Here is a 25,020-nt window from a genome sequence, read left to right as displayed (position 1 = left end):
CAGTCCTCTGAGATTGCATTTATTTCAAAGATTTTTCTGCCAAGGTTAGAAAAAAATAAGAAATTCCATTTTTTCTGATGACAACTTCACTTTTGCTGGGACTAATTGAACCCACCTGCAAAAAGGAGGTGCCTAGTTAAAGTTCAATTCAATCCAACAAATCCTGAATATTCTTATACTATGTGCAATGGAGGCAGCATGTCACAGTGGAAAGATGTTGGCCTCAGAGTCAGGAAGAACTGAGTTTAAGTTGAAATTTTGACTTACACTACCAGGTATGAACAAGTCACTTGACTATCTTAACTATATACATACTAAACATGGACAAGTCATTAGATCCTTCTTGATCCAGGAAACTTATGGAGAGAATATTATAGTTTTCCACTGATCTTTGTGGGAGAGATTTCCATAATGAGAGTTGTTCCCCATACCAGCAACATCACAGGACTGAAATGCAATACTAGTAAACCTTTGCTAAGGATAAATATGAAAAAGGGCCCTGCTCTCAAGAAACCTTTCAAGAATTAAAAAAAAAAAAGCAGCACCTCTTTAACTAAACAGTCCATGCCTAAAAGTTTCCTCTTACCAACCTCTTATGAATTATCACAGATTATATATTTAAAATCTATGATAGTTGTATATTTTTATATATGTATAAAATATATACATATATTTATGAATCTTGCTCTTGTTGTATAGACTAGAGGTATCAAACTCTATGTCCACTGCAAAAGGCCAGCAAAATTCTCAAATAGCCACTAGAACCAGATTAAAATATAATTGAGAAATGTTTAAAAAATGGAACTACAATACAGCAAATATAATTTAAAATTGTGGTTTTTACATGATAATATGCAGGCATCAGGCACTACTTTTTATTTGAGTTTGACACTCTTGTGTGGACAGTACCACTACAACTGAATACCAGTCTCTTACCTTTTTTAACTTCACCAATGTTAGTAAAACAATAAATATCCCCTAGCTGGAATTCTGTACTAAACAATGGGTTGAATTTCTTGACCTAAGACTTAGAACATGAGAAGAGCTTTAAAAAGATTAAGTAACAGGTATATTCTCCCATAGGAAATTTGAGATAGTTCTTTTCTTCTGAAAGCTATCTGTTAACTTTAGAGAAATGGGTTTAATGGAAAAACAAAACAAAACAGAAAATAACATTGGGACTTCTCAGTCTGTGCAACCCTTGTACAAGTCATTTCCATAAATGCTTTATAAAGACCCTCTCTCACATGTAGACCCACCTGCAAAAAGGAGGTGCCTAGTTAAAGTTCAATTCAATCCAACAAATCCTGAATAATCTTATACTATGTGCAATGGAGGCAGCATGTCACAGTGGAAAGATGTTGGCCTCAGAGTCAGGAAGAACTGAGTTTAAAAATTAATATCTCATGGGAATCAGTAAAATACACTTTAGCAGATTTTATCCCTACCTTTTACAACATAGCAGGTTCTTCTTTTGTGCCCATGCTTACCCCTAAAAAATGCATTTTATTGATACTTCAACAAGCTCTCTAATCTCAGAAATGTGAATTTCTCTTCAATATTCTCATTGGTAACCCATCCACACCTTCTAGTCCTGTGCAACTTTTGTCTATGTCCTCTTATACGTCCTTCCTAGAATAGTCACCTAACATTACAAGAAAACTTCCTGCAGGTTTTTTTAAACATTCTTTGGCATGAGTGCAGTGCCTAGACATTCTATCTGTCATCTTTCATGCTATGGCTGATCCATTGGGTGATATCTTTTAAGTCAATTCCTATACCCAGTTTATCAATTGCAATAATGCCATAGTCTATTGGCATCCCACTAAGTATCTCTGGGTGACCTGCAATTTTGTTTCTTTGGAGATTGTGGCAATGTACGATTTGCAGCTGTATATCATCATCAAGAGAATATTGAGATGTTAAAAAGAAAGCTTTTTGTTTTGTGGAAAAGCCTGAGGTTGTGGAAAGCTTTGCTCAATTTCCCAAATATATTCCATCTAGTTCTCTTCTTCCTGTTCAATTATGGGCCCCAGCTGAGTCTGTATCTGCCATCTTTGCCATCTTACACACACACACACACACACACACACACACTCATATATATATATATATATATATATAAATTTAAAATAAAAACATACACAATTGCATGCATTATATCCATATAAGTGTATGTGTTGTTGTTGTTCATAGGTTCTTGAAAAGGACCGATGATATCAGGAGGTGATGTCTTGACTTGCAAGAGTATGCATGCATGTGGATTCACACTGTATGTAAATACATGCGTGTGTTCTACATGAATATAAATGTGTGCTTTCAATGCATTGTGAATAGGTGGACATTTACATGCATGAAGGTTCACATGCATATACACATGTACAAATCATCTTTTATATGTATGTGTACATGTAGGTTACAGAGAGACATTTATATAATGTGAGTAAAATGACACTTATGGACCAACTTAGTAGTAATAGGCATTCTTTACTCGTTATTTTCTATGAGGATTATTAGGATCAGCTCTTCAGAATGAATGTGAATCTCATTTAGGAGGCATTATGTTCTGGGCTTGATGGAACTGGTGCAATATTATCACTAAATAGAAACATCTAGAAGACTTGCCACATATAGGAGAGTACTTTTCCTTTGAACCTTGTGCTTTGTATTTTGCTTGTTAGTAGTATCTTCAGTAGGTTTAGGACACCTTGGTTTATACCTCACTTGATGTAATAAAATCAAAGCATCATTATCCAGTTATCTCCATTGTATTTATAAAAATATCTTAGAGCTTTTAAAGATACAATTTTGCTTTACTGAGTCAAATGCTTTAAAACAATATGGTTTTTGATGCTTTTTGTCTTTACCTTATAGTCTTTTCACACATCTCTTCTTGTACTCAGATGGAGCTCCCTTGTCAAAAAGATAGAGTGCAACCAATCATATATGTAATATTTGGTATTAGTAGTATCCCGCCTCTCTTCTATGAGGGATGCTCCATTATTTGTTCTTTTGTATCTTCACAGTTTAATTTCCTTATTGTAATTTATAAATTTACCTTGAGAAATACTGTATATATTGATTCTGTTTAGCATCAAAGGATCAAGATACAGAGCTGGAATGAATCTCAAATCCTATGTAATATAAGCTCCTCAATTAAAGTTGAGGAAAACTGAGGCCTATAAAAGTTAAATGATGGGTAAGAGATGTGGTAAATTTCAGAGGTGAGATTTGAATCCATGTTCTCTGTCTCTAGGGCAGCTAAATAGTGAAGTGGGTAGGGTACTGTGCTTGGAATCAAGAAGGCTCAATTTACATAGCTCAAATCTGGCTTCAGATCCCTAGAAGATGTGTGACCCAGGGTGAATCACTTAACCTTGTTCCTTCAGTTCCTCATCCATAAAATCAAGTGGAGAAGGAAATGGCAAATCACTCCAGTATCTGTAGCAACAAAACTCCAAAATGGAGTAATGGAAAGATAGAGATGAATGAGAAGCATCTGTACCACAATAATCTAAGTTTCAGGATCCAGTGTTATTTCTACTATATCATATGCTGGCTGTCTCAAATTTATTTCACTCGCCATCATTGTATGTGTTTCTCTGAACTCATCATTTTTCTTATTGCCTGATATTTCATCCATTTGTATACCACCACTATCTGAATGATTTTCTAATCAATGAGTATATGCTTTGTTTTCATTGCTTTTTTGCTATTACAAAAAATGCTACTGTTTATATAAATATATATTTATATAAATACACATGCCCACATATACATATTTATGATCTTTATTTCTGCATTTGACTTCCTTATCTTATTAAATGATTTGTTAAAGTTAAATTAGTTAAGAATGTATTAATTACTATGTGCATCATAGTATTATATTTATATATTTATATATCACTAAGTGTAAACACTTAGAAACACAGTACAATCTTATATTCTCTGCATTTCCCCATCAACCAGGTGAGTGTAAAGATGTGGTCATTTCCTCTAGGTATGAAAATCATACTCCTCCTCCACTTTAGTAGACAGTAGTCACGAGTTGCTCTGAACATGACTTAGCTAGGCTTGTCCTTTAATCTTAGAAATAAATTCCATCAATAAGCCAGCATTCAAAATCTTTATAGCTTAATGAGGCTTGCTAGAGCTTTTACTTTCCTGCTATGATCTACAAGAATCCAGGGTCACCTCCATACACCATTTAAAGTATCACCTGCAGACTTTAGCAGAAAGAACATATGCATTTACATAAATATGCACATAATTCATAATATAGAATATTCCACAATGATCACATCAAGTATCATTTAAAATGAACAATTAAAAAATATCTGTGGATAAAAGAATTGGTTTCCATCCAGTCACCCAAACCAGAAAGTTTCAATCTCACAGAAATGCTCTGTGAAGTTTATAAAGTGAGTAAAACATAATCTCTTGGTCAAAGGTCCAAATTACATAGATGCAATTTAGACAACAAATAACTCTGGACAAAAATATTTTTATAAATGAATTGTAAATTAAATATAGACAATACAAAACACCATATCATTCCTATGCCCTGAAACAACATGCATGAATTCACTAGAAAATTAAATGGTTCTTTTATAGATTAATTTAAATAAAACAAGGAAAAATGTATTGTTTCTTCCTTTCAAATTAAAACAATATAGGGTGCTTGGAAGCTCTCTATATTTTTAAGTATGTTAAAATAGTCCTTACCCTCTAGGAACTTACATTCTATTGAAGGCAATGGTATATATGAGAGAAGATATTGATTTTCAAGATAAAATTTAAAATAAATATGATAACCTTAAAGGGGAACTTAGGAGTCTGATAAAGTTCTCCTGAGGAAGCTAGAATTTGAGCTGAGCCAGATTTCTAAGTGATAGAAGTAAGCAGGAAGAACATTCCAAGTATAGGTAATATTTAAACTACTCTATTTAACTTTTTTAAGTGCTTAACTTTTTCCTTGAACTTGAACTTGGAGGACTTGAATTAAAAGTCTGATTCTGCCACCTATCTATATGACCTTGATCAAAACTAAATTCTTTGGGTTTATTTCTTACTCTGTGAAATGAGGAATCTGTTGTGATCCTTTGATTCCACATTTCATTTCACAGTTTGACTCCTTTGCTTTAGTTATACTTTAATGTATAATTGAATGAAAAGTAAATTATTAAGCTCTTTTTATATGCAAAAATTTATTGTAAATTCTGGAGTCAAAACTAGAAAAAGAGGACTTTCCTTGCCTTCAATAAGTACATATTCTAATAGGGTGAGAGAACACAGTAGTTGGAAAAACCCCAAGGAACTTTGGTGTCCCAAACAATATCATTATTTTTTTCAAACAATATTATTTGAATTGAATATTCAGGTCACCTTTCTTTTTTGTGAACTCCTTTATCTTAGTTCATTTGTTCCCCGCTTCTGGATAGTCAGCCTTTCTCATAATGGTTCCTTTACTCATTCATAGCTGCCCTGCCCATTCATTCCAGGGCCTGACTTGATTGACCTACTTTGCAAATTCCCCCAGGGACTAGATCCAACCAGCAGCATGGTGCCTTTTCTCTCTATTCCCTTTCCTGTTCCCCAGACTCCTGGCTCCAGTTCCACTCCATTCTGCCACAAACTCTCATCTAATGACACGAGAGCCTCCTATTCCTTAACAACAGCCAATTTCTCTGTCTCTTCAAACTCTATTTTGTTTTATTACTTTAACATGGAAACGGGGTTGGTTTCCTTACTTCATGCTTCTTGATCTTTCTCTCCATCTTTTATTGTCTTAAAAATTATTTTCTTTTTTAATTAACAAGTATTTATTTGCTCTTGCTTCCACCAACCTTCCCCAAACCAAACAAAAGACTTGTAACAAATGTATTTAGTTAAAAAAACCCTCCTACATTGGCTATGTCCCCAAAATGTGTCTTATTCTGTATGCTCTCATTCTTTTCCTATATTCTTTCTTTGCGATGATTTTGTTTTGTTTGTGTCTTTTCCCATTTAAAATTCTTTTAGGATGGGGAGAGAGCAAATAAGATAGGCCTTTGGAAAAAAATTATATTCTTTGTCATTTGTATTGAAAAACTGACTTTGTAGGTATAGGACAGGAATTCTCACTTTTTTGTGTATTGTGTACTCCTTTGGTATTTTGGTAAGATGTTTGCAGAGCAATCTCTTAAAATTCATAAATTAAACTATAAAAGAAAATAATCATAGTGAAAACAAAGATGAATTTCTTTCTCATTCAATTCATAGTCTATTGATAGACCCAAGTTCAGAATCCTCTACTCTAGTAGATCCCTATATTTATTCCTTCGGTAGTAAAGTTACCCAAATCTCTTCCATTTGCTGTCTCAAGAGAGTGACCTTACAATCATGGGTGAGGAAATATATCTCAAGGAAATGACTAATCTTTGTAGAATGAGGCCTTCAGAGGATACATTTCTACCCTAGAAATCTATGACAGGGTGTGAACCATTTTGATTGCTGAGTTTACACAAGACTGTCAAATTCCATTACTGGAGTTAGACAACAGTTAGGCTACAATTTAGGTCAGTACATATTTAACTCTGTTCTGATGCTGTAAAAGCTTCACCTAGCACACCAGGAGATTTTCTCACTGCTGAAAGCTTTCCTTGAGCTTCAAACCACATGAAAAAAAAACCAGTCTCTGGATGGGGGAGAAAAGGAGACTTAGGGAAGATCTTCCTCTTGAAGAGAAGAAATCTAATTTAGGCATTTACCTGTAGTAATAGGATGAAAAGCCCACAACAACAAACATTTGAGCATTTTGCTTAAGGAAAATAAAGTTCCATGAGGGCAGGGAATGTTTTCATTTTTGTCTTTGAAACCCAGTCTATGAAACCCAGCCTGATCCATACATCATATGTGAAGGTCAACGCAATTTAATTCTTTATCAGGTTGATGACAACTAGGCACCTCATGGTCAGGGGCATGCAGAAAATCTGTAGACTATAATTGAATGTACAAATAAATCCATCAACAAGCGTTCTTTACATGTATACTATGTACCAACTTTTCACTGTACCAACTGGTTTCAAAGACAAATTAAATAGTTCTTGCCTTCAAGGAACTAAAAGACATGAAGCAGTATGTAGATAAGTTAGTATATATGAGAAATACATAAGTGAATGAATATATAATCTTAGGTCTTGAGAAGCATACCATCTAATTATGGAGCCTTTATATATTCACTGCCAGTGCCTAGAACAGTACCTGGTCTGTAATATTTAGTGATTGACTAAATCCACCACACAGTTCAATTAATCTTTTTATGGAATAGAACTGATAATGCCATTCCCTTAGCTCCTTTCCTTCTATTGCTTCTAATATAAAATATAGACCCTTTAGCCTGACTTTGGAGGTCCTCCATAATCTAGCTCCAAACAACATTTCCACATTTATTTTATGTCACTGCTTTTATGAAGTCTATATTCTAGCCAAACTGGAATATTAACTGTTCCCTAAGATACCACTAGAGCAGAGGGTTCTGAATTTGGGAGTCTACGAATAGGTTTCAGAGTCCATGAATTTGGATGAGAAAAAAAATACATATACATTTTCACTGTGATTAATTTCTTTTGTAATCCTTTGCATTTTATTTTATGCATTTTATGAGATTATTCTGAGATCTAAAATGACCTTACTAAAATGCCAAAGGGATCCACAGAACACACAAAAATGATGAGAACTCATGTACTTCAGACTTCTTTCTTTATGTAGAGCCCCAACCAGCAGAGGATGATATCTAGGGAGCCGTCCATTCTGTTAAGCAGAGCTGTCTACCATATTTGGAATGCCCTCTGTCTTCATTATTTCTTATTGGAATCATCTTTTTTCAGGGCTCAGTTCAAGAACTGTCTTAAGCCTTTTCTAACTATCTCTTCTCTAGTTATTAATATTCTCTATTCTCAAATTAACTTAATTACTAAGAAATGAACTTATTTTTTCTTATAGATCCTCATGGGTGGGAATTATCTTACCTATGTTTGGTCCCTAGTACTTAGCACTGGTTGCTCAACTGTAGAGTGTTAGAGCAGGGAGTGACTGTAACACTCTTCTACTCTGTTAAAGAAGGCAGGAAATATGATGTAGTAGGAAAAACCAGTGTCCCTGAAGTCAGAGAAAATGGGTTCAAATCCCATCTTTTATGGTTACTACCACTATAAGTAATTGAACCACCCTGGGCTTCAATTTCTTCAAAATGAGAGATTTACAAAACTCTGCCCCTGTGATTTCTTCCAGTGTTAAATCTTGGATTCTGTGACGAAAATCATCCCCAGAGAGAATCCATGACTTGCCCCAAATCAAACAGTTAATTTGTAAATCAGGCCTCGAATCAAATCTCTTGACTCCCAGCTCAATGCTTTTCCTGTTATAAGGTCCTGGGACTGGAAGTCTGGAAAACCTGAGTTCAGACTTGACCCCGTATGTATGTGAAACTGAGCAAATCAATTAACTTCTATCTACCTCAGGTTCTTCAACTATAAAATGACAGTCTTAAAAGCATCTTCCTTTTAAGGTTTGTGACAATCAACTGAGATAATATTTGCACAATTCTTAGTCCACTGACTACCACATAGTAGACACTTAAGAAGTATCTAAATATTTTATATTTATTTAATATTTCATATGTAAGTCTATAGAGTTTATACTAGTGAGACTCATGGAAAAATAAGTCACATTTATTTTTTTATTTTTGTTTTTCCAATTACATATAAAGATAGTTTTCACCTGGAGTCACATTTATTGAGGCAATCTTATAGAAAGGCACAAAATGCCCTTGGAATGGAAAATGGAAAATAACTGGTATAATTACTCAGAAATTTTTTACCCAGCTTTTCTGAAGGTATGCTATATCTTGAGGTCTGTAAAGAGTGGTTTACCAGAACACAGTTTGATTCCTACTTCACTGAAGATATCCTAATGAAGAAGCCATAGGGATCTTTTCTTATTTTCTTGAGAGAGATGTCTCTTTCAGATGGAATGGTTTTAATCCTGCCTGGCTTGAAATGATGAAGTGGTCTGAGTCACATAGCTGAATCTCTGGTCCCTCAGGGGACTGGACCTTATGCTTTCTCAGAGCGAAAAGAAATGATTTAAATGCATGTTTTTGGAAGCATAAAAAGTAAATAACCTTTTTTTAAAAAAAACAAAAACCCGTTGTCTTTTTTGTCCTCATGCTTTGTAACTTTCAAAAAAATACCAGGGTTAGTGAAGTTTTTATTCTCCAGAAACTGATTTGCACAGTAAGCTTCAGAGAAAAGAATGATTAATTTAGGGACAGAGGATTCATCTAGGCTAAAATTCTGCTTTAACATCTCGTGTGAGCTTAGGCAAGACAGACCATTTCTCTGGGACTGAGTTTGCCCATTTATAAAAGGAGATATTAGTACTAGATGTCCTTTAAGCTCCTTTCTAACGCAAATCTAGTCTCATTCCCTGTTTAAAAAAAAAAAACCTTTGTTGCAAATTGTCTTTGAAATTGTTTTCAAGAGTTTATTTTATACCTCAGTCTTCTAAATCCTGATTATTCTGAACCATCTGAGAAGCTGAGTCCTACTATGCAGAATTACACAGAGAAGTTGTTTCTGCCTCAACATTTAAGCCATTGTACTTTAGTTATTTTTGTTCAAGAAGCCACAAGTGATTAGAGAAAAATAAAATCAAGTCCCAGGGCCTACATATAATATAATTATTCAGGAAGTTAACTGATATCATAGATGCATCACTAGACTTGGAAATAGGAAGACTTGAATTTAAGTCCTGCCTTATGAACTTGAGTAAATGATTTAACCTCCTTCATTCTCAATTTCTTCATCTGTAAAACGATATAATAATTGAACTAACAGGATGCTTGGGAGGATCAAAAGACATAATATATGCAAAAGGTTTTAAACATTTGAAAACATCATAGGTGATCTTAACTATAACTATTACTTTTATTTTTTCAAAGCCCGGTTGAGAAAAATGCAAGAGATGGGAGAAAGCATGTATACAAAAACCCCAGGAGACTGAAAAAACAAACAAAAAGGTTTTAAAATTTTATTGTGTGTGCTATATGATAAAGAAAAAAAGAATCAATTATGGAAAGGCAAGAAAACTCAGCAACATATATGAATTGTTAAAGGCATTAATACTATTGGGAAAAAGTGAGAAATTATTAAAAAATGGAGTTGAGATCTGAGAAAAAATAAAGAAAATGGAAGTTTTTAAAAGAATGTAAATTAAGTGATTAATGACAATTCTGACCCCAGTGGAGGAGGGGATTGAGGGAAATGAGTAATTCAGAAAGCTGTATGTAAGGAAATGGCAATGCAAGGGGAAAATGAACTTCAAATCTAGAAAAGGATAAATGCAATCATGGAATAGTAAAGAATGCAAGGCTATTGGGAGTTAGAAAATAATAAATATGGCTAGAGAACACTTTGTGTTATCAGATTTCTGAAGGTAATAGAAACTTACTACAAGGACTATCTCTAAGGAAAGAGAGAAGGAGAATCTTGAAAAACAAGACCTTTGAATTATATTGTTCAAATACTCTGAGGAGACATGCACAGTGTTGACAAAAAGATAGGGGAAAGAGAAATCTGGAAAATGATTCTGTGAAATTACAAAAATAAGAGTGGGCTTCAAAATGCCAAGCAACATTTGGAAATAGAGAAACAGCACATGAAAGGTTAATAAAAAAAGACCATAACTGGGGAGGGGGAGGGGAGGAAAGAGAAGAGGAAAGAAATGATGATTTGACATTTAAGTAGCTAAAAAAAGATTAAAGAACTGAAAAATCTTTGAATTTTTTGATGTGACTGTCTCAGCTCTTAGCGAATTGTAGATCCAGAGCAATCTTCAGAAGTTATGAAGTCTAGGGGTGGCTAGGTGTTGCAGTGGATTGACCCTGGTGTCAGGAGTGCCTGAGTTCAAATCTGGCCTCAGACACTTAATAATTGCCTAGCTTTGTGACCTAGGGCAAGTCACTTAATCCCATTGCCTTGAAAAAAAAATCAAACAAACAAGAAGAAGTTATGAAGTCTACCCTATCAATCTCATTACACAGAGGAGAAACTGATCTCTTAAGTAAAGTGACTTGCCCGAGTTCATGAAGATAGCTTTCATAGGCAGAGTTTGAACCAAGGTCTTGTGACAGCCAATTTAGGATTCCTTCTATACCACACTAACATATGAGGAAGAATTAGAATTGAGATTTGGGTCACTAGACTGCAAGCTCAGAGCTCCAGTTCTAATTTGCCCCCAAATTAGCAATATTTTAGCTCACCTTTAAAGGGTGGGGGAAATTTTCTCTATATATGTTGGTGTGTGTATAAAATAATATTTTTTCTAGTACTTTAAGTTAAACACTTTGCTATCATTCTTATTTGAATTTCAACACAGCCCTGAGAGATGTTATTATTTTCCTGTTTTATAGATGAGGAAACTGAATCAGATGGAGAGAAAAAGACTTGTCTACGGTTACACAGTTAATGAGTGTCTGAGACCAGATTTGAACCTCATTCCAAAGCTATTGCTCTATGTACTGTGACACTTAGCTACCTTGAAAGATTGTATTCCCAGACCTGTTTTTGGCACATACTAGCTATGTGACCATGAGTAAATTATTCAGACAACTCAATTAAGTGATATATCAGTTATTGATACATTAGTAAAGGAAATGAAATCTTAGGTCCAGATCAGGAAAAAAAAACCCAACAGAAAAGTATCTTTGATTTGGAATTAACATCCTACCTAAAATATCAAACCTCTATTTGAAGACCTTAAGTGGTGGGAAACTCATTTCACAAACAAAACCAGTTGTTAAAAAATTAATCCCTATATTGAGTTGAAACCCAGATCTCTCCTGGAATCATCAATTTACAACTGAGAGAGAACTAATCCTTTTCTCTCACTTAATAGATGAAGAAACTGAAACCCAGAGAAATAAATAAATGACAGAATCGGGATTTGAATTCAGGCTTGACTCCAATGCCTATTAGTCCTAGTTCTGCTCTAGGTAACCCATACAGAATACATCTCATTCCTTTTCCATATTTCATTACTTAAAATGTTTAATGATAATCATTTATTCTTCCAAAGTCTTTAGTTCACTTAGTCCACTCAGTGAACATTTATGAGTCTCCTTCACATTACTGATGGATTTCATCTTGTTTTCTGAGATTATAGACACCTCAAGAAAACATTATTTTCTATTCCAGATTGACTATATTCAGTTTCATTTGAAATTGCTCCCTATTTGACCCAACCTTCCCTTCCTTTAAAAATATGAAAAAATTTCAAATAACATAAAAAAGCATAAATATGTACTTGTTATAGATTTAAACAATATTTTTGTTGTACTTAATCTTGGTGGGTTCATACATTTATTGATGCTAGTACAAATATTGGAGATGTAATTTGGAGCTTAGCAGTAGTCAGGATTGTTTGTTGTAGATTCTCTGTGCACTAAAGGTTTATAATAAATTTTTCTAGGTAAGCAAAACAGCAATTAGATTATATAGTTGTATACAGATGCTCAGCAGGTAATAACATGAACATGGTGAGGTGACTGGTATTTAATAGTAATTTCCTACTTAAAAGATTTTGCAAGTTTTCATCAGAAAAGCACCCCAGGAAATGGGAATTTTCTTTTCCAGAGACTGGATAGAGGAATTAAAGGTTTTAGGTATTTGTTCCCTGCTGATTTGATAATGAAATTATAGTATACTCCCTCTTCTTGAAAAGAAAACTCTGATAGTATTGTTTAGGAGACTCTGAATATTGAAGCATCATTGGTCCAGACCTTTCAGAAATGTTTAAGGAACACAGAGGATGTTAAGTAGGTAATTCTTTTGTTATTTCCAAGATAGTTTGAATGGAGAAGATTGCCTCTAAATAATCAAATCACTAATTCATTTTGATTCCCATACCAAAATGAAAAGAAAGGGATGAAGAACCAAAATAAGAGATGGGGAAATTAGGAAGGGGTAATTTAAATCAATTCAGTTGGCAGAGACAGAAGGTAATTGCTTAGGTAATATGACTGAGCATACAACCAGTTCATTGAATATAAAGACTGATATCACACATGTCTGTGAAAGTGAAAAAAATTAGTCAACTCTGAATATTTCTAAGCATTAAGATAGCTAAAAAATCTTTCAGTTCTCTGCCTTGGAACCATGAACAATTTATGATTATATTGATTTGACATAAAAAAATTTGTACATCTTAATAGTTACTTTTTCTTCTAAAGATCTGGGATTGGGTTAGCTTCATTTGAATGCTTCTCCCTGAAATAAACCTGGTTAGAATATTTTTTAATTTCAAAAATTCAGTAATAATATTTGTAATTTGATTTCAAAGAAGACAGTGGCATGACTTCCACATTGTATTTATTATAATGAAGGGTATGTTGTACAAAGATATCCTTCTTTATCACTTGCCTTTTCTAGAACCATTTTACACCATGACCTGATTTGATAGGAAATATGACTTTTGGTGATGGTCTGGAGTTCTTGGTTAGTATGATTTCTCTTCTTGTGTCAGCAAGATCCCTAGGTATATTCCAGCAACACTAGGTAGAGTCCCATATGTGATATCTGGTGACAAAATATCAACAAGAAAGAGGCCCTGCAATGTTTCAGCAAAGGTTAATCAGTATTGCAGTCAGAATATATCATTTCTTTTTCTAAGATTACATTTAGCTCATAGAGCTGGAAGAGACCTCAGAGACCATCACATCCAATTCCCTCATTTTTACAGATGAGGCTCAGAGAAGTTGTGCCTTTTGAAAGTCACACAGATAGTGAATATCAGATTTGAGCAGTGGAGATACAGAGAATAGTCTTGTAGTCCTGAATGGCTTTGAAAGAGTTGTAGATTTATTAAGTATTCTGTATGAACCAGTTTTTTGTTTCTTCTTTTTAAATGGAGGAGTAATTGAATTTAATCCAAGAACTGATTATTTTGAAAACTATTAGGCTTGAGTGAGTAGTTGGTATGTGGAAGATATATGGAATGGAGTTAACCTTAAATTTGCCCAAGGTTCTTTTAGCTCATTAAGCTTCCTCCAGAAAGCAACAAGAGAGAAAAGGAACAGGTAAAACAAATTTCCAGCAGTCTAAATAATGAATACATTTTTCTTTTTTAAACCTATAGACTAAAATTGTTCAGTTCTTTTCAAAACTAAAATATGGTGTTTGTCAAGGAAAGGTTTCTGCTCTGTTTTGGAGTAATTTATTAGAAAATGAACACCCCACCCCCTACCTGCTGAGCATGAGATCGATTGCTTGTTGCCTTTACACCTTGTATTAGTGGCAGACAGATGGATAACAAGATAATAACTTTGTAGCCAATAGCCAGCCTATGAGTCTGGAACATTCTGTAGTTAGGATGATCAATTTATTAATCAGCAAATTTTGACTGAGTCCCTCCTATGTACCCAGTGCAAAAACTTCTGAAACTTTTCCATGGCAATCACATTTGGTTCAGAAGTAAGTGGGTGTGGACCTTGGCCCTAATCCTTTGTTCTTGCTTCCTCCCATCATAATTCTATGAGGTCAGGGAGGTAAGAATAAGAGAAAATGAGGCAGAGAAGATAGGATTTTGGTTTTACTCTAAATAAAAGTAAATAAGAGGTTCTTAGGGAAGTAAGGCAGTATGGACCTAGAGTTAGGTTTTTGAGTTCAAATTCAGCCTCTGCCAGTTGTTAGTTGTGTGACCCTGGGCAAGTTACTTAACCCTCTTTGCCTCAGTTTCCAAATAGGCAAAATGAGTTAGAGAAGGAACTGGTAAGCCACTCCAGTATCTTTGCTCCAAAAACCTCAAAGGGGGTCATGAAGACATGAATGCAATTAAGCAACACTAAAGAGGTTCTTTGTTGTTGTTGTTATTGCATATCACGATCCAGCAAACAAGTAGCTCAGTGTCTAGAGTGCTGCGCTTGGAATCAGAAAGACCTGAGTTTTACTTCTGCTGAAACACTTAAGCAAGTTACTTAGGGGCCGGCTAGGTGGTGCAGGGGATAGAGCACTGGCCCTGGAGTCAGGAGGACCTGAGTTCAAATTTGACTGCAGACACTTAATAATTACTTAGCTGTGTGGCCTTGGACAAGTCACTTAACCACATTGCCTTACAAAAACCAAATAAATAAATAACTGAATAAATAAATAAATAAATAAACAAATAACTAAGTTACTTAATCTCTCTGTGTCTCACTTTCCTCATCTATAAAATGGAGCTAATAATTGTACATACTTTCCAGAGTTATTCGAATATTAAATAAAATAACAAATGTAAAGCATTTTGCAAAAAATTAACGCTCTTTATAAATGCTAGCTATTGTTTTTTGTTATGGACTATTTTGGGAGTCTGGTGAAGCTTATAGATTCCTCAGAATGTTTTTAAATTCATAAAACTGAATATATAGTAGTATAAATAAAAACAAATAAAGTGAAATAGTTATCAAAATAATTTCTTAAATATAAGTTCATTGACCCCATGTTAAGATCCTCCCATCTCCCTTTCTAAACAAATACTATGAAAAATATGTGTCTGCTGAGGCAAAAAAATCCCTCAAAAAAAGAAATGGACAGGCTTATCTATCATCTCAATTGGAGCCCTAAGGAACTGAGTGGGTAATGAGATATGGTTCCAGGCCATCCTAAAGGGAAACAATTCTTCAGATCATTAAAAAAAATATATTGAGTCTTTTCCCATCTATCTGCCTAGATTCAGTTCTGTAGTTTGTGGTTTTTCATGGGAGCAATGACATTTCTAACTTATAGTTCAAAAGTGTTGTTTCAGTGATTGAATCTTCTCATTTGTTATATGTTCACTAGTCTTCCACTGAACATTTTTCTCTATTTTTTCCTAGATTCATGATCAATGTGACATGGGAAGGCAAAGATTTGTCTTTCACAGAAGCAGGGTACCAAGTGCACCCCAGGTTAGTGGTGATTGTGCTGAACAAGGATCGGGAATGGGAAAAGGTAAGCATCTTTCCTTTTCAGTATCTACTTGTCTGTTTGACTGTCTCAGTAACTTCTTGGCAGGAACAAAAAGACAGACTATGAAGAACTCAGGTACCTCCTTGTGTGAATGTTTTTATGGTTTAAGCTGCTATAAGTATGGAGTCATATAGTGTCAAAGTTAGAATGGTCCTTAGAGTTCATGTAGTCTAATTCTATCACTGGGAAAGTGAAGAAACAAGTTAAAATATGTCAAGCCATTTGCCTAAAGTTTTGATTTATACCTTCAAATGTATGCACAGCTAATTACCCTGGGTTGACCAAGAATTGCTGGGGCCAAACATGTGACCTTTCCCAGAATAAGGTAGGTTGAGCTTTGCCAAAATGTTCTCATCAAATCTTGTTTTGATGTATTTTAGGAGTTTTAGGCTAGTAGGAAATTACTGCTCTTTTCCTAAGTCAGGACTGTCCAACTTTACTTTTAAAATATTTTATTGAAATGATTGACAATATATTTTGATTTGCCATGTTAGTGAGAGCTCTGCAGTAGCTTGGCTTTGTTTACTAAAGCATTGAGTCAATCCATAGGTGGGCCATATTTTGGATCACCCTGTCCTAAGTCAATGATTCCAGTTTTCCTTTCTGCTTTTGCTACATGCTCTTCACTTTATTGTTTCCAGGATAAAATCCCAATGGAGTAAAAGGGGAAATATATATAATTTTGTGCCTAATGTGTTGGTTTATTCAACCTTGTACCTATTTATACCAATTAGATTGAGTAGTAGATATCATGATGGGTTTGAAGTTCAAATATATTTTGTTTTTAATTACATTTCTTACACATTAGAAATGTTATCATGTTTAATAACTTAACCTTTCTGACTTTTAGCATGTTCATGCACGTAAAGCATTTTCAGTGTTAAATATAAAATAAATATCAGTAAGCATTATTATTTATAAAAACTTACATAAGGTGATTACTTGGTTTAGATACTTTAATCTATTTGATCAATAATTCTCTCTCACATTAGAGATTAGTTTCTAGCTGAGTCCTTTCTTTATTTCTACTCTATGTTCACAGGAATAAATCTGACAGATCCAGCTTCTGGTCCTGAATCTCTAGTTGTGTGACTGTTTTGAGAATAGCTTTGGGAACTGGATTCAATTCACTTTTCAGATTTTCTTCAGATTCTATCTTCAGATACCCTAAGTAGCGATGCAAGACTATGTAAGAATTAAAAGTAAGGATTTCTTCTTGGAAAGAAATATGAGGAACAGGCAGTATTATATAGTGGACAGAGCATTGTTTTTAGATTCTGAGATCTTATTCAGGTGCTCTGGTACATATTACTTATATGACCTTGAACATGTCACCTAATTTTCTCCCGCCTCAACTTCCCTCATCTGTAAAATGTGGTTGTTGAATTCAGCAAGCCTTTATTAAACACCTGGTATGTATCTAATATTATTGTCTTAAGTCTTGAAATACAAAGATGAAAAAAAACATAACCCCTGTGCCCTCAAGGATCTTTCTTGGGGACTTGTGAGGGGGAAGAAAAGATAGGATTATAGAGGAAGTAAAACATAACATAAGTTAGCATACATAAAATAAAGGCAAAATACATACAAAGTAATTTCCGCATTGACAACTGAGGGGCTTAGTAATAGTGTTGGCCCCATCAAGCTTTAAATCTAGAATTCTACTGTTTTCATATTTTCTTGTTTTTTTTTTCTGTGGGAAGCAAAATATTCTGAGAGCTAGGAGATTTTCTGTAGGTTGGATTTAATCAGGCTCTGATTGGGTCCAGTTTGAATATGTGAATATGTGTGGTTATGTTTGGAATAAGTTAGAATGTTGGAGGGGGATGTAGTTTGCAGAAAACTGTGAAAATATTACCAAATGAAAAACTAGCTTCTTGTACCATGTTTTCAACCATGTAGAAAATGGTTCTTAATATTTTTTATGTTGTTCTTTAAACTTCTCTTGAAATGAAACAATTTTCTTAAAAATGACTGGGGAATTGCTTTTGAGTTGCAATTGGAATGCTTAAATGATGTGGATCTATTCTGTTGGTGCATGAGAGATTTGGCCCCTTCTGAAATATCTCAGTGTACATTTGTCTCTGAGGGAAAAAGAAGCAGTGAAGCAGGTAAATGGCAGTCATGTTATTCTAAATCCTCCTTTACCACTCCCCCCCCCCCCCAGTAACCCTTTACAATGGTACAGTGGGTCAGAGAATAAATGCCAAGGAGAAATCACAGTGATTCAGCCACGCAGGGGATTTCTTTTCATTTTAGAGTTCACACAGTGGCCTTGCCAGTGATGCTGAATCTGCCTGAGGGCTTGGGGCTTTGCAACATGTAATGAGGGCATCTCAGAAAACATGACAGGCCCACAGAGAGACCATGGCTTCATGCTGGGTCTTTGTACAGACTTGGCATGGGTATGCCAGCACCACGCACCAAGCTGTTCTCCTGCAAAAGAAACGTTCTGTGCAGAGCAGTTCCTTTGCAATCAGGGCATTTGTGGCAATCATCTGTTATTATTCCTTTTTGGTCATTCATCCACTTTGGGGGTGTAGGATGCTTATGTGATGCATACCTCTGTGGATCACTTTAGAAGTATTAAGAATATGAATCATAGATTCATAGATTTAGAGCTGCAAGAGAATTTAGAAAATATCTAGTACAACACCATCATTTTTCAGAGAAGGAAACTGAGGCCTAGAGAGGATAAGTGACTTGCCCAAATTCATATAGCTAATAAATGACAGAATTGGGATTCAAGTATCTGTTAAGTGACTGCTTTCAGCCTGTTACTGGTTTAAATACCAAGGAAATATACACAATATATGAAATAATCCCTCTTAACCCTCACTCTAATGGGAGGCAATGAACATATATGTATACAACCATATACAGAATAAACAAAAATGTGATCTCAAGGCACTTAAAAGCAAGGTAATTAGGGAAGATGTTAGTAGATGGGGGAGTGGGACTGGGATTGTTGAAGCTGGTGTGAGGAAGATGTTACTTGAGTTGCTAGGTTGGTAGCAAAAAACATCTCCCAAGGAAAGCATCATTTTCCAAGGTGAAACTCAGCATTTTTATTCTGAGAACAATATAATAATAATAATAATAATAATAATAATAATAATAATAATAATGAGGAAGATGGATATAGTGCAGTGCTTTGGAGTCAAAGGTGAAAGTTATTTAACTTTTCTGTTCCTTAGTTTCTTCATCTGTAAAAAATCAAAGAGTTTGAGTTGTAATGCTATAATAACTTTATAGCTTATGATTCAGATTATAAATTAGTTTATTCTAGTTTAACCTCATTTTCTGCCATCAAGGAAAGCTTTTGGACTAGATTAAATAAAGAGGTTCCTTATTGACTTCCCTCCCTCCAACTCGTTTTATAAAGTTCTGCCAATGCAGGATTCTTTAAACACCTGTAAACACTATATGTAATATATTTTTATAAATATATTAATTAATGTGTTATATTTATTATATAATAGCATCATGGCCTACAGAATATACTTAATAGCATCTACCTCTAATGGTACTTATAAGGATAAAAAGAAATATTATATATATGTGAAGTATTTTTGAAAACCTTAAAATAATATGTATATGCTAGCAGGTGTTAGTAAACATAGATGCATGACATCCTATTGCCTCTAAGATATAAATATGAGCTCTTTCTGTTTAGCTTATAAACCTACCCAATCAATCTTTCCAGTTTCAAGAGGACATTATACCTCCTTCTTGCATTCTGTGATCTAGCTCAACAGATATTCATTCACTCTGTTCTTTATAAATAATGTTTCATCTCCTGTCTTCATGCTATCACCTTGGCATTTTTCTCATGCTTAGAATGCACTCCTTCCACATCTCCACCTCATAGTATCTCCTTCCTATAGGATGCAGCTCAAGGCATCCACTTCTGCATGAATCTTTTCCCGATTCCCCCTCACCTCACCCTTGTCCAATCTGCTAGTGTGCTAGTGTTCTCCTTTTCCAAATTATTTTGTATTCAGTGCCTATATATATATATATATATATATATATATATATATATCTCCTTGTTAACTTTACTTTTATGCACTGAGTATTTCTCATATACTCATATCCAACATATATACTTGCTGTCTCCCTCATTAGAGTGTAATATCACTAAGAATTGTTTCATTTTTTGCAATTACTTCTCCAGCATTTTGTATACTCTGGTATGCAGTAGATTCTCAATGTTTGTTGTTTAGTTGACTGATTGATTAGTGACTTTTGAGGTATTTATCTAGTTTAAATCCTATGACTTCTGTAAGTTTATGATAATCATAGAAGTGACTACATTTATGCGGTAATGGCCCAAATACAAAGGACTATCATGTTTCTTTTTTACCTCAAAGTAATTTATTCTTTTGCATTTATCAAACATGTGATAATTACTTTTTTAAAAGATTTTATTTATTTTTAGTTTTACAATTTTTACCCTACTCTTATCTGTCTCCCTCTACCCCCCACAGAAGGCAATTTACTAGTCTTTACATTGTTTCCATGGTATACATTGATCTAAATTGAATGTGATGAGAGAGAAATCATATCCTTAAGGAAGAAACATGAGTATAAGTGATAGCAAGATCAGACAATAAGATATCAGTCTTTTTTCCTAAATTAATGGTAATAGTACTTGGCCTTTGTCCAAACTCCACAGTTCTTTCTCTGGATACAGATGGTATTCTCCATTGCAGAGAGCCCTAAATTGACCCTGATTGTTGCCCTGATGGAATGAGTGAGACCATCAAAGTTGATCATCGCCCCCATGTTGCTGTTAGGGTGTATAATGTTCTTCTGGTTCTGCTCATCTTGCTCAGCATCAGTTCATGCAAATACTTCCAGGCTTCCCTTGAATTCCCATCCCTCCTGGTTTCTAATAGAATAAGTGTTCCATGTCATATATTTCTTGTGATACATGTGATTTTCCCAGCAGCCTCGAAGCAGATAGAACATGCTAATATTCAACACAGTCACATAGACTTTTTAAAAATTTTTTTATTAAAGATATTATTTGAGTTTTACAATTTTTCCCCCAATCTTGCTTCCCTCCCCCCACCCCCACCCCACAGATAGCACTCTGTCAGTCTTTATTTTTGTTTCCATGTTTTACCTTGATCCAAATTGGGTGTGATGAGAGAGAAATCATATCCTTAAAGAGAACAGAATTCTCAGAGGTAACCAGATCAGACAATAAGACATCTGGGCTTTTTTTTCCGAATTAAAGGGAATAGTCCTTGTACTTTGTTCAAACTCCACAGCTCCTTATCTGGATACAGATGGTACTCCCCTTTGCAGACAGCCAAAAAGTGTTCCCAATTGTTGTGCTGATGGAATGAGCAAGTCCTTCAAGGTTGAACATCACTCCCATCACATAGACTTTTAAAGAGATGTGATGTTTAGATACCAGAGGACACTGCATCACTTTGTGTCTTTCTCATTTTGATTAAAAAACTCTTTTTAGAAGGAGGAAGAGTTAAAGAGTACTTTTATCCAGCTCCTCCAATTCATATGCTACTAAGGAAGGGACATTGTATTTGGAGTCAGGAGAGAGACTTTGAATCATAATGGGTGTATTTGATTAATGAATAAGTGGAAATGTGCTGCAATTTTGACAAATAATCAACAAAAATTATTAAGCACTAACTATTTACTGAGAATAGATACAAAGATACAAAGAAAGGCAAAAAGATGATCTCTGCCCTCAAGTGCTGCTCACACTCTAGTGAAAGAGAAAGGCTGCAAATGACTATACACTTTTAAGATATCTGTCAGTCTGTCTGTGTATCTCTCTGACTTGTTTAAGACTTTTTCATAACGAATAGAGTTTGAGAGGTAGTTTATTTAGAAGCAATAATAAGTACATAGTTATTTTAGATCAGTTCCTTTTAAATGAAGAGATCATTTCCTTTGAACAATCATTTAGTGCCTTTTGTATACCTGTTTAATATGTTAGGGGTTGACATATAAGCACAAAAGGACTTTGTCTTCTGCCCTATATAATTATCACGTGTTCTTTCATGAAAAAAGTATTGTTACTAAGTTTTTTGTGGTTCCATCCCATGAATTTCCAAACATATCACACTTAACTCCCCTATCCAGAGAGTCTTCTCTTATGGGGGAAAAGTATAAAAAGAAAGAGAAAAAATGCAGTTCAGTAAATCAGATTGACATCTACAATGTCTGACATTAAATGCAATATTCTAAAACCATAATCTAATGAAAGGAATGAAGTACATTTTCTTAACTCATCTTTGAGGGAAAATTTGGTCATTATAATCATACATCTATATGTATTCAATGCTATGTGTTATGAAATCACTGTTGAAACTGTATCATCTCTGTCAAGCCATGAGCACAACAGGAGAATCAAATTGTATTTTCTAAACTTGAAACAGCTAAAGGATGCAGTAGATATATTGCTGAACCTGGAGTCAAGAAGACTTGAATTCAAATCTGGTCTTAGATTTGAAGCTGTGTGACACTGGGCATGTTACTTAACTTCTTTTTACCTCAATACCTTTTGGGGATGTTGTGAAGATCAAATGAAATAATTTTTGTAAGCTACTTAATAATGTGTCCAGCACTCCTGGGAGCTATTATCATCATTTTAAGGATGAAGAAACTTAGGGCAAAAAATTAAGTGACCTGTTCAAAATCACATAGCAAAGAAATGTTGGACGTAGAATTGGAACCCAGGTAGTATCAGCTGGCTCCTTATTTTTTTAAATTGTCTTATATTTAACATATATTAAAAGTAGGACTAGTATGAGTCCTACTACTTTTGAGTAGTAGATCATAGGATGAATTAAGGTCTACATTCTTCAGGACTGATGAATTGAGATTTAATCAGGAAGATCTGAGTTCAAATGTGACCTCAAACACTTACTAGCTATGTGACTCCAGGCAAGCCATTTAACCTATGTCAGTCTCACTTTTCTCAACCTAAAATAGTATTAATAATATCTTCCAGGTTTGTCATGAGGATAAATTGAGATAATATTTATAAAGCATTTTATTGAACCTGTAAATGAGTGCTATTATTCTCATTATAAAACATAATGAGGACTTAATAAATGCTAGCTCCCTTTCTTTCTACCATGCCTTTGCATTCACAAATAGCCATCATTGCAGTAAATCAGTTTACACAAGGTGAGGGTAAGGAGTGAGATGGTGAGACATGATAATATATATTTCACAAACTATTCATTGTGTGGCTATTTTATTTATTTTTTAGGTTTTTTTCAAGGCAAATGGGGTTAAGTGGCTTGCCCAGGGCCACACAGCTAGGTAATTATTAAGTGTCTGAGATCAGATTTGAACCCAGCTACTCCTGACTCCAGGGTTGGTGCTTTATCCACTGCGCCACCTAGCGGCCCCTTACTATTTTATTTTGATAGTGTACTTCTCAATTTAGATTTTCCATTGGCTTTCAAAATATAGGCACTGCTTCAGAATTTTGGTGCTATTCTTCATAATTACTGAGTGCATCAGCAGAAAGAATGGTAAATCTGGTGTTGTAATCCTGGGTCTGTTAAACCTCAGCTTCTTTATTTCTTGCCTTATTTCCTTATCCATATAAGAGGTCTCAACTGGATGATTTCTGAGGTTTCTTTAAGTTCTGAATCTATGATCCTATGATTTTTCAATAAGCAAATTAATGAATGAATGAATGTACAAAGGAATGAAAAAGCAGTTTTTAAGTGCTATATGTTAAAGAAACAAATAGATTTTCTAGGATTTGTGTCCTGTGTCCAAAGAATTAGATATTCAGGTCCCTGCTTCTCCTTTTCCCCTATCACTTCCTATATTAGGGACAGTCTGCTTAGCAGCAGTTTTATTAGAAAAGGGAGAAGTAGAAAGAGAGGGGACAGAAGATGGGATTGGAAAGATAATTAAATTAGTCCACTTTGTTTCCTGTATACATCTTTGATAGATTTACTTTATTCAATAACAATTGACATTTGCATAGGATTTTAAGATCTCCATAGTTCATTATCACACATTATCTTATCTGAGTCTGATGATTATCTTGGAAGTAGTTATCTAGTACTCTGGACCTGATATTTCAATGGTATTGGAAATTTCTGGAAGGGGAAAGTCTTTTGACCAGGGCAGATTGTTGCAGTCATTATTTGAGAATTGAATAAAGTGCTGAGAATCTAAATGGTTTACATAAGAATGAGCTGCCATTGTGTCATAATAAAAAAAAAATGAACCAGATCTCTCTGACTTAGACACAAGGTTTCTTTCCACTAAATCACATCACCTCTGGGTCATATAAGTATCATTACCCTTGTTTTATAGTTGAGGAAACTGAATCTTCAAGATGCTAAAAAATATTTGCCCAGAGTAACAGGATCAGGGCTGCTAAGGATCAGAGAAAGATTTGAACCCAGGTCTACTCGACTCTAAAATCAATGCTTTTTACATGTCACAATATTTTTTCCCATTCAACATTTACTGTGACAAAGTATACTTTACTTGACCCTGTAGAGACAAAGATTGATATGTTATTATGCCTGCTCTCAAGAAGAAGGAGATGAAGAAGACTAAAAACTGCAACATTTAAAGATGTTTCTTTGAAGTTTTTTGTTGATTTCAATTCTCCATGCAAATGCACTTCCTCTAAACCATGCATAATTGAGATTTAACTGTGCAACTCTATGATTAACTCATGATCTAGCATTTTAAGACAGAGTTTTTAAGACCACCAAAAACAACATTTTTTTTAAATTTTGTCTGAACCCAGATTTCAGGCAAAACTCTTTTTGCTAAGTCCATACAACAAAATCCCCAGCATCCCCCAAAGTAGTGTGAAATTTAATTTGTCTGGGTTTATAATGGTCATTAACTTCATCAAATGATGTGAGTCATAGAAGTGGAAATTTACATGCTATTTGTATTAAAAAGGAGCCATTTCAACTTAACCAGAGTCATGTCAATTTAATGAAAAGATATATCTGACACCTCACAA

General features: G+C 34.5%; 1 protein-coding gene across 2 annotated transcripts in view; it reads left to right on the top strand.

Annotated features, from left to right (window-relative positions):
* GRIN2A (glutamate ionotropic receptor NMDA type subunit 2A) overlaps positions 1–25,020 on the top strand; it is a 208,204-nt gene that overhangs the window by 29,591 nt on the left and 153,593 nt on the right. For both annotated transcript variants that reach the window (XM_074196374.1, XM_074196373.1), the window contains exon 2: positions 15,893–16,007. In XM_074196374.1, the coding sequence (XP_074052475.1) occupies positions 15,893–16,007 (115 nt within the window). The remainder of the gene's footprint in view (positions 1–15,892; positions 16,008–25,020) is intronic.

The sequence above is a fragment of the Macrotis lagotis genome, chromosome 8 (genome assembly GCF_037893015.1).
Source record: "Macrotis lagotis isolate mMagLag1 chromosome 8, bilby.v1.9.chrom.fasta, whole genome shotgun sequence".
NCBI classification, from domain to species: Eukaryota; Metazoa; Chordata; class Mammalia; order Peramelemorphia; family Peramelidae; genus Macrotis; species Macrotis lagotis.
The sequence above is the reverse complement of the archived record's forward strand: the minus strand, read 5'-3'. Positions and strand labels throughout refer to the sequence as shown.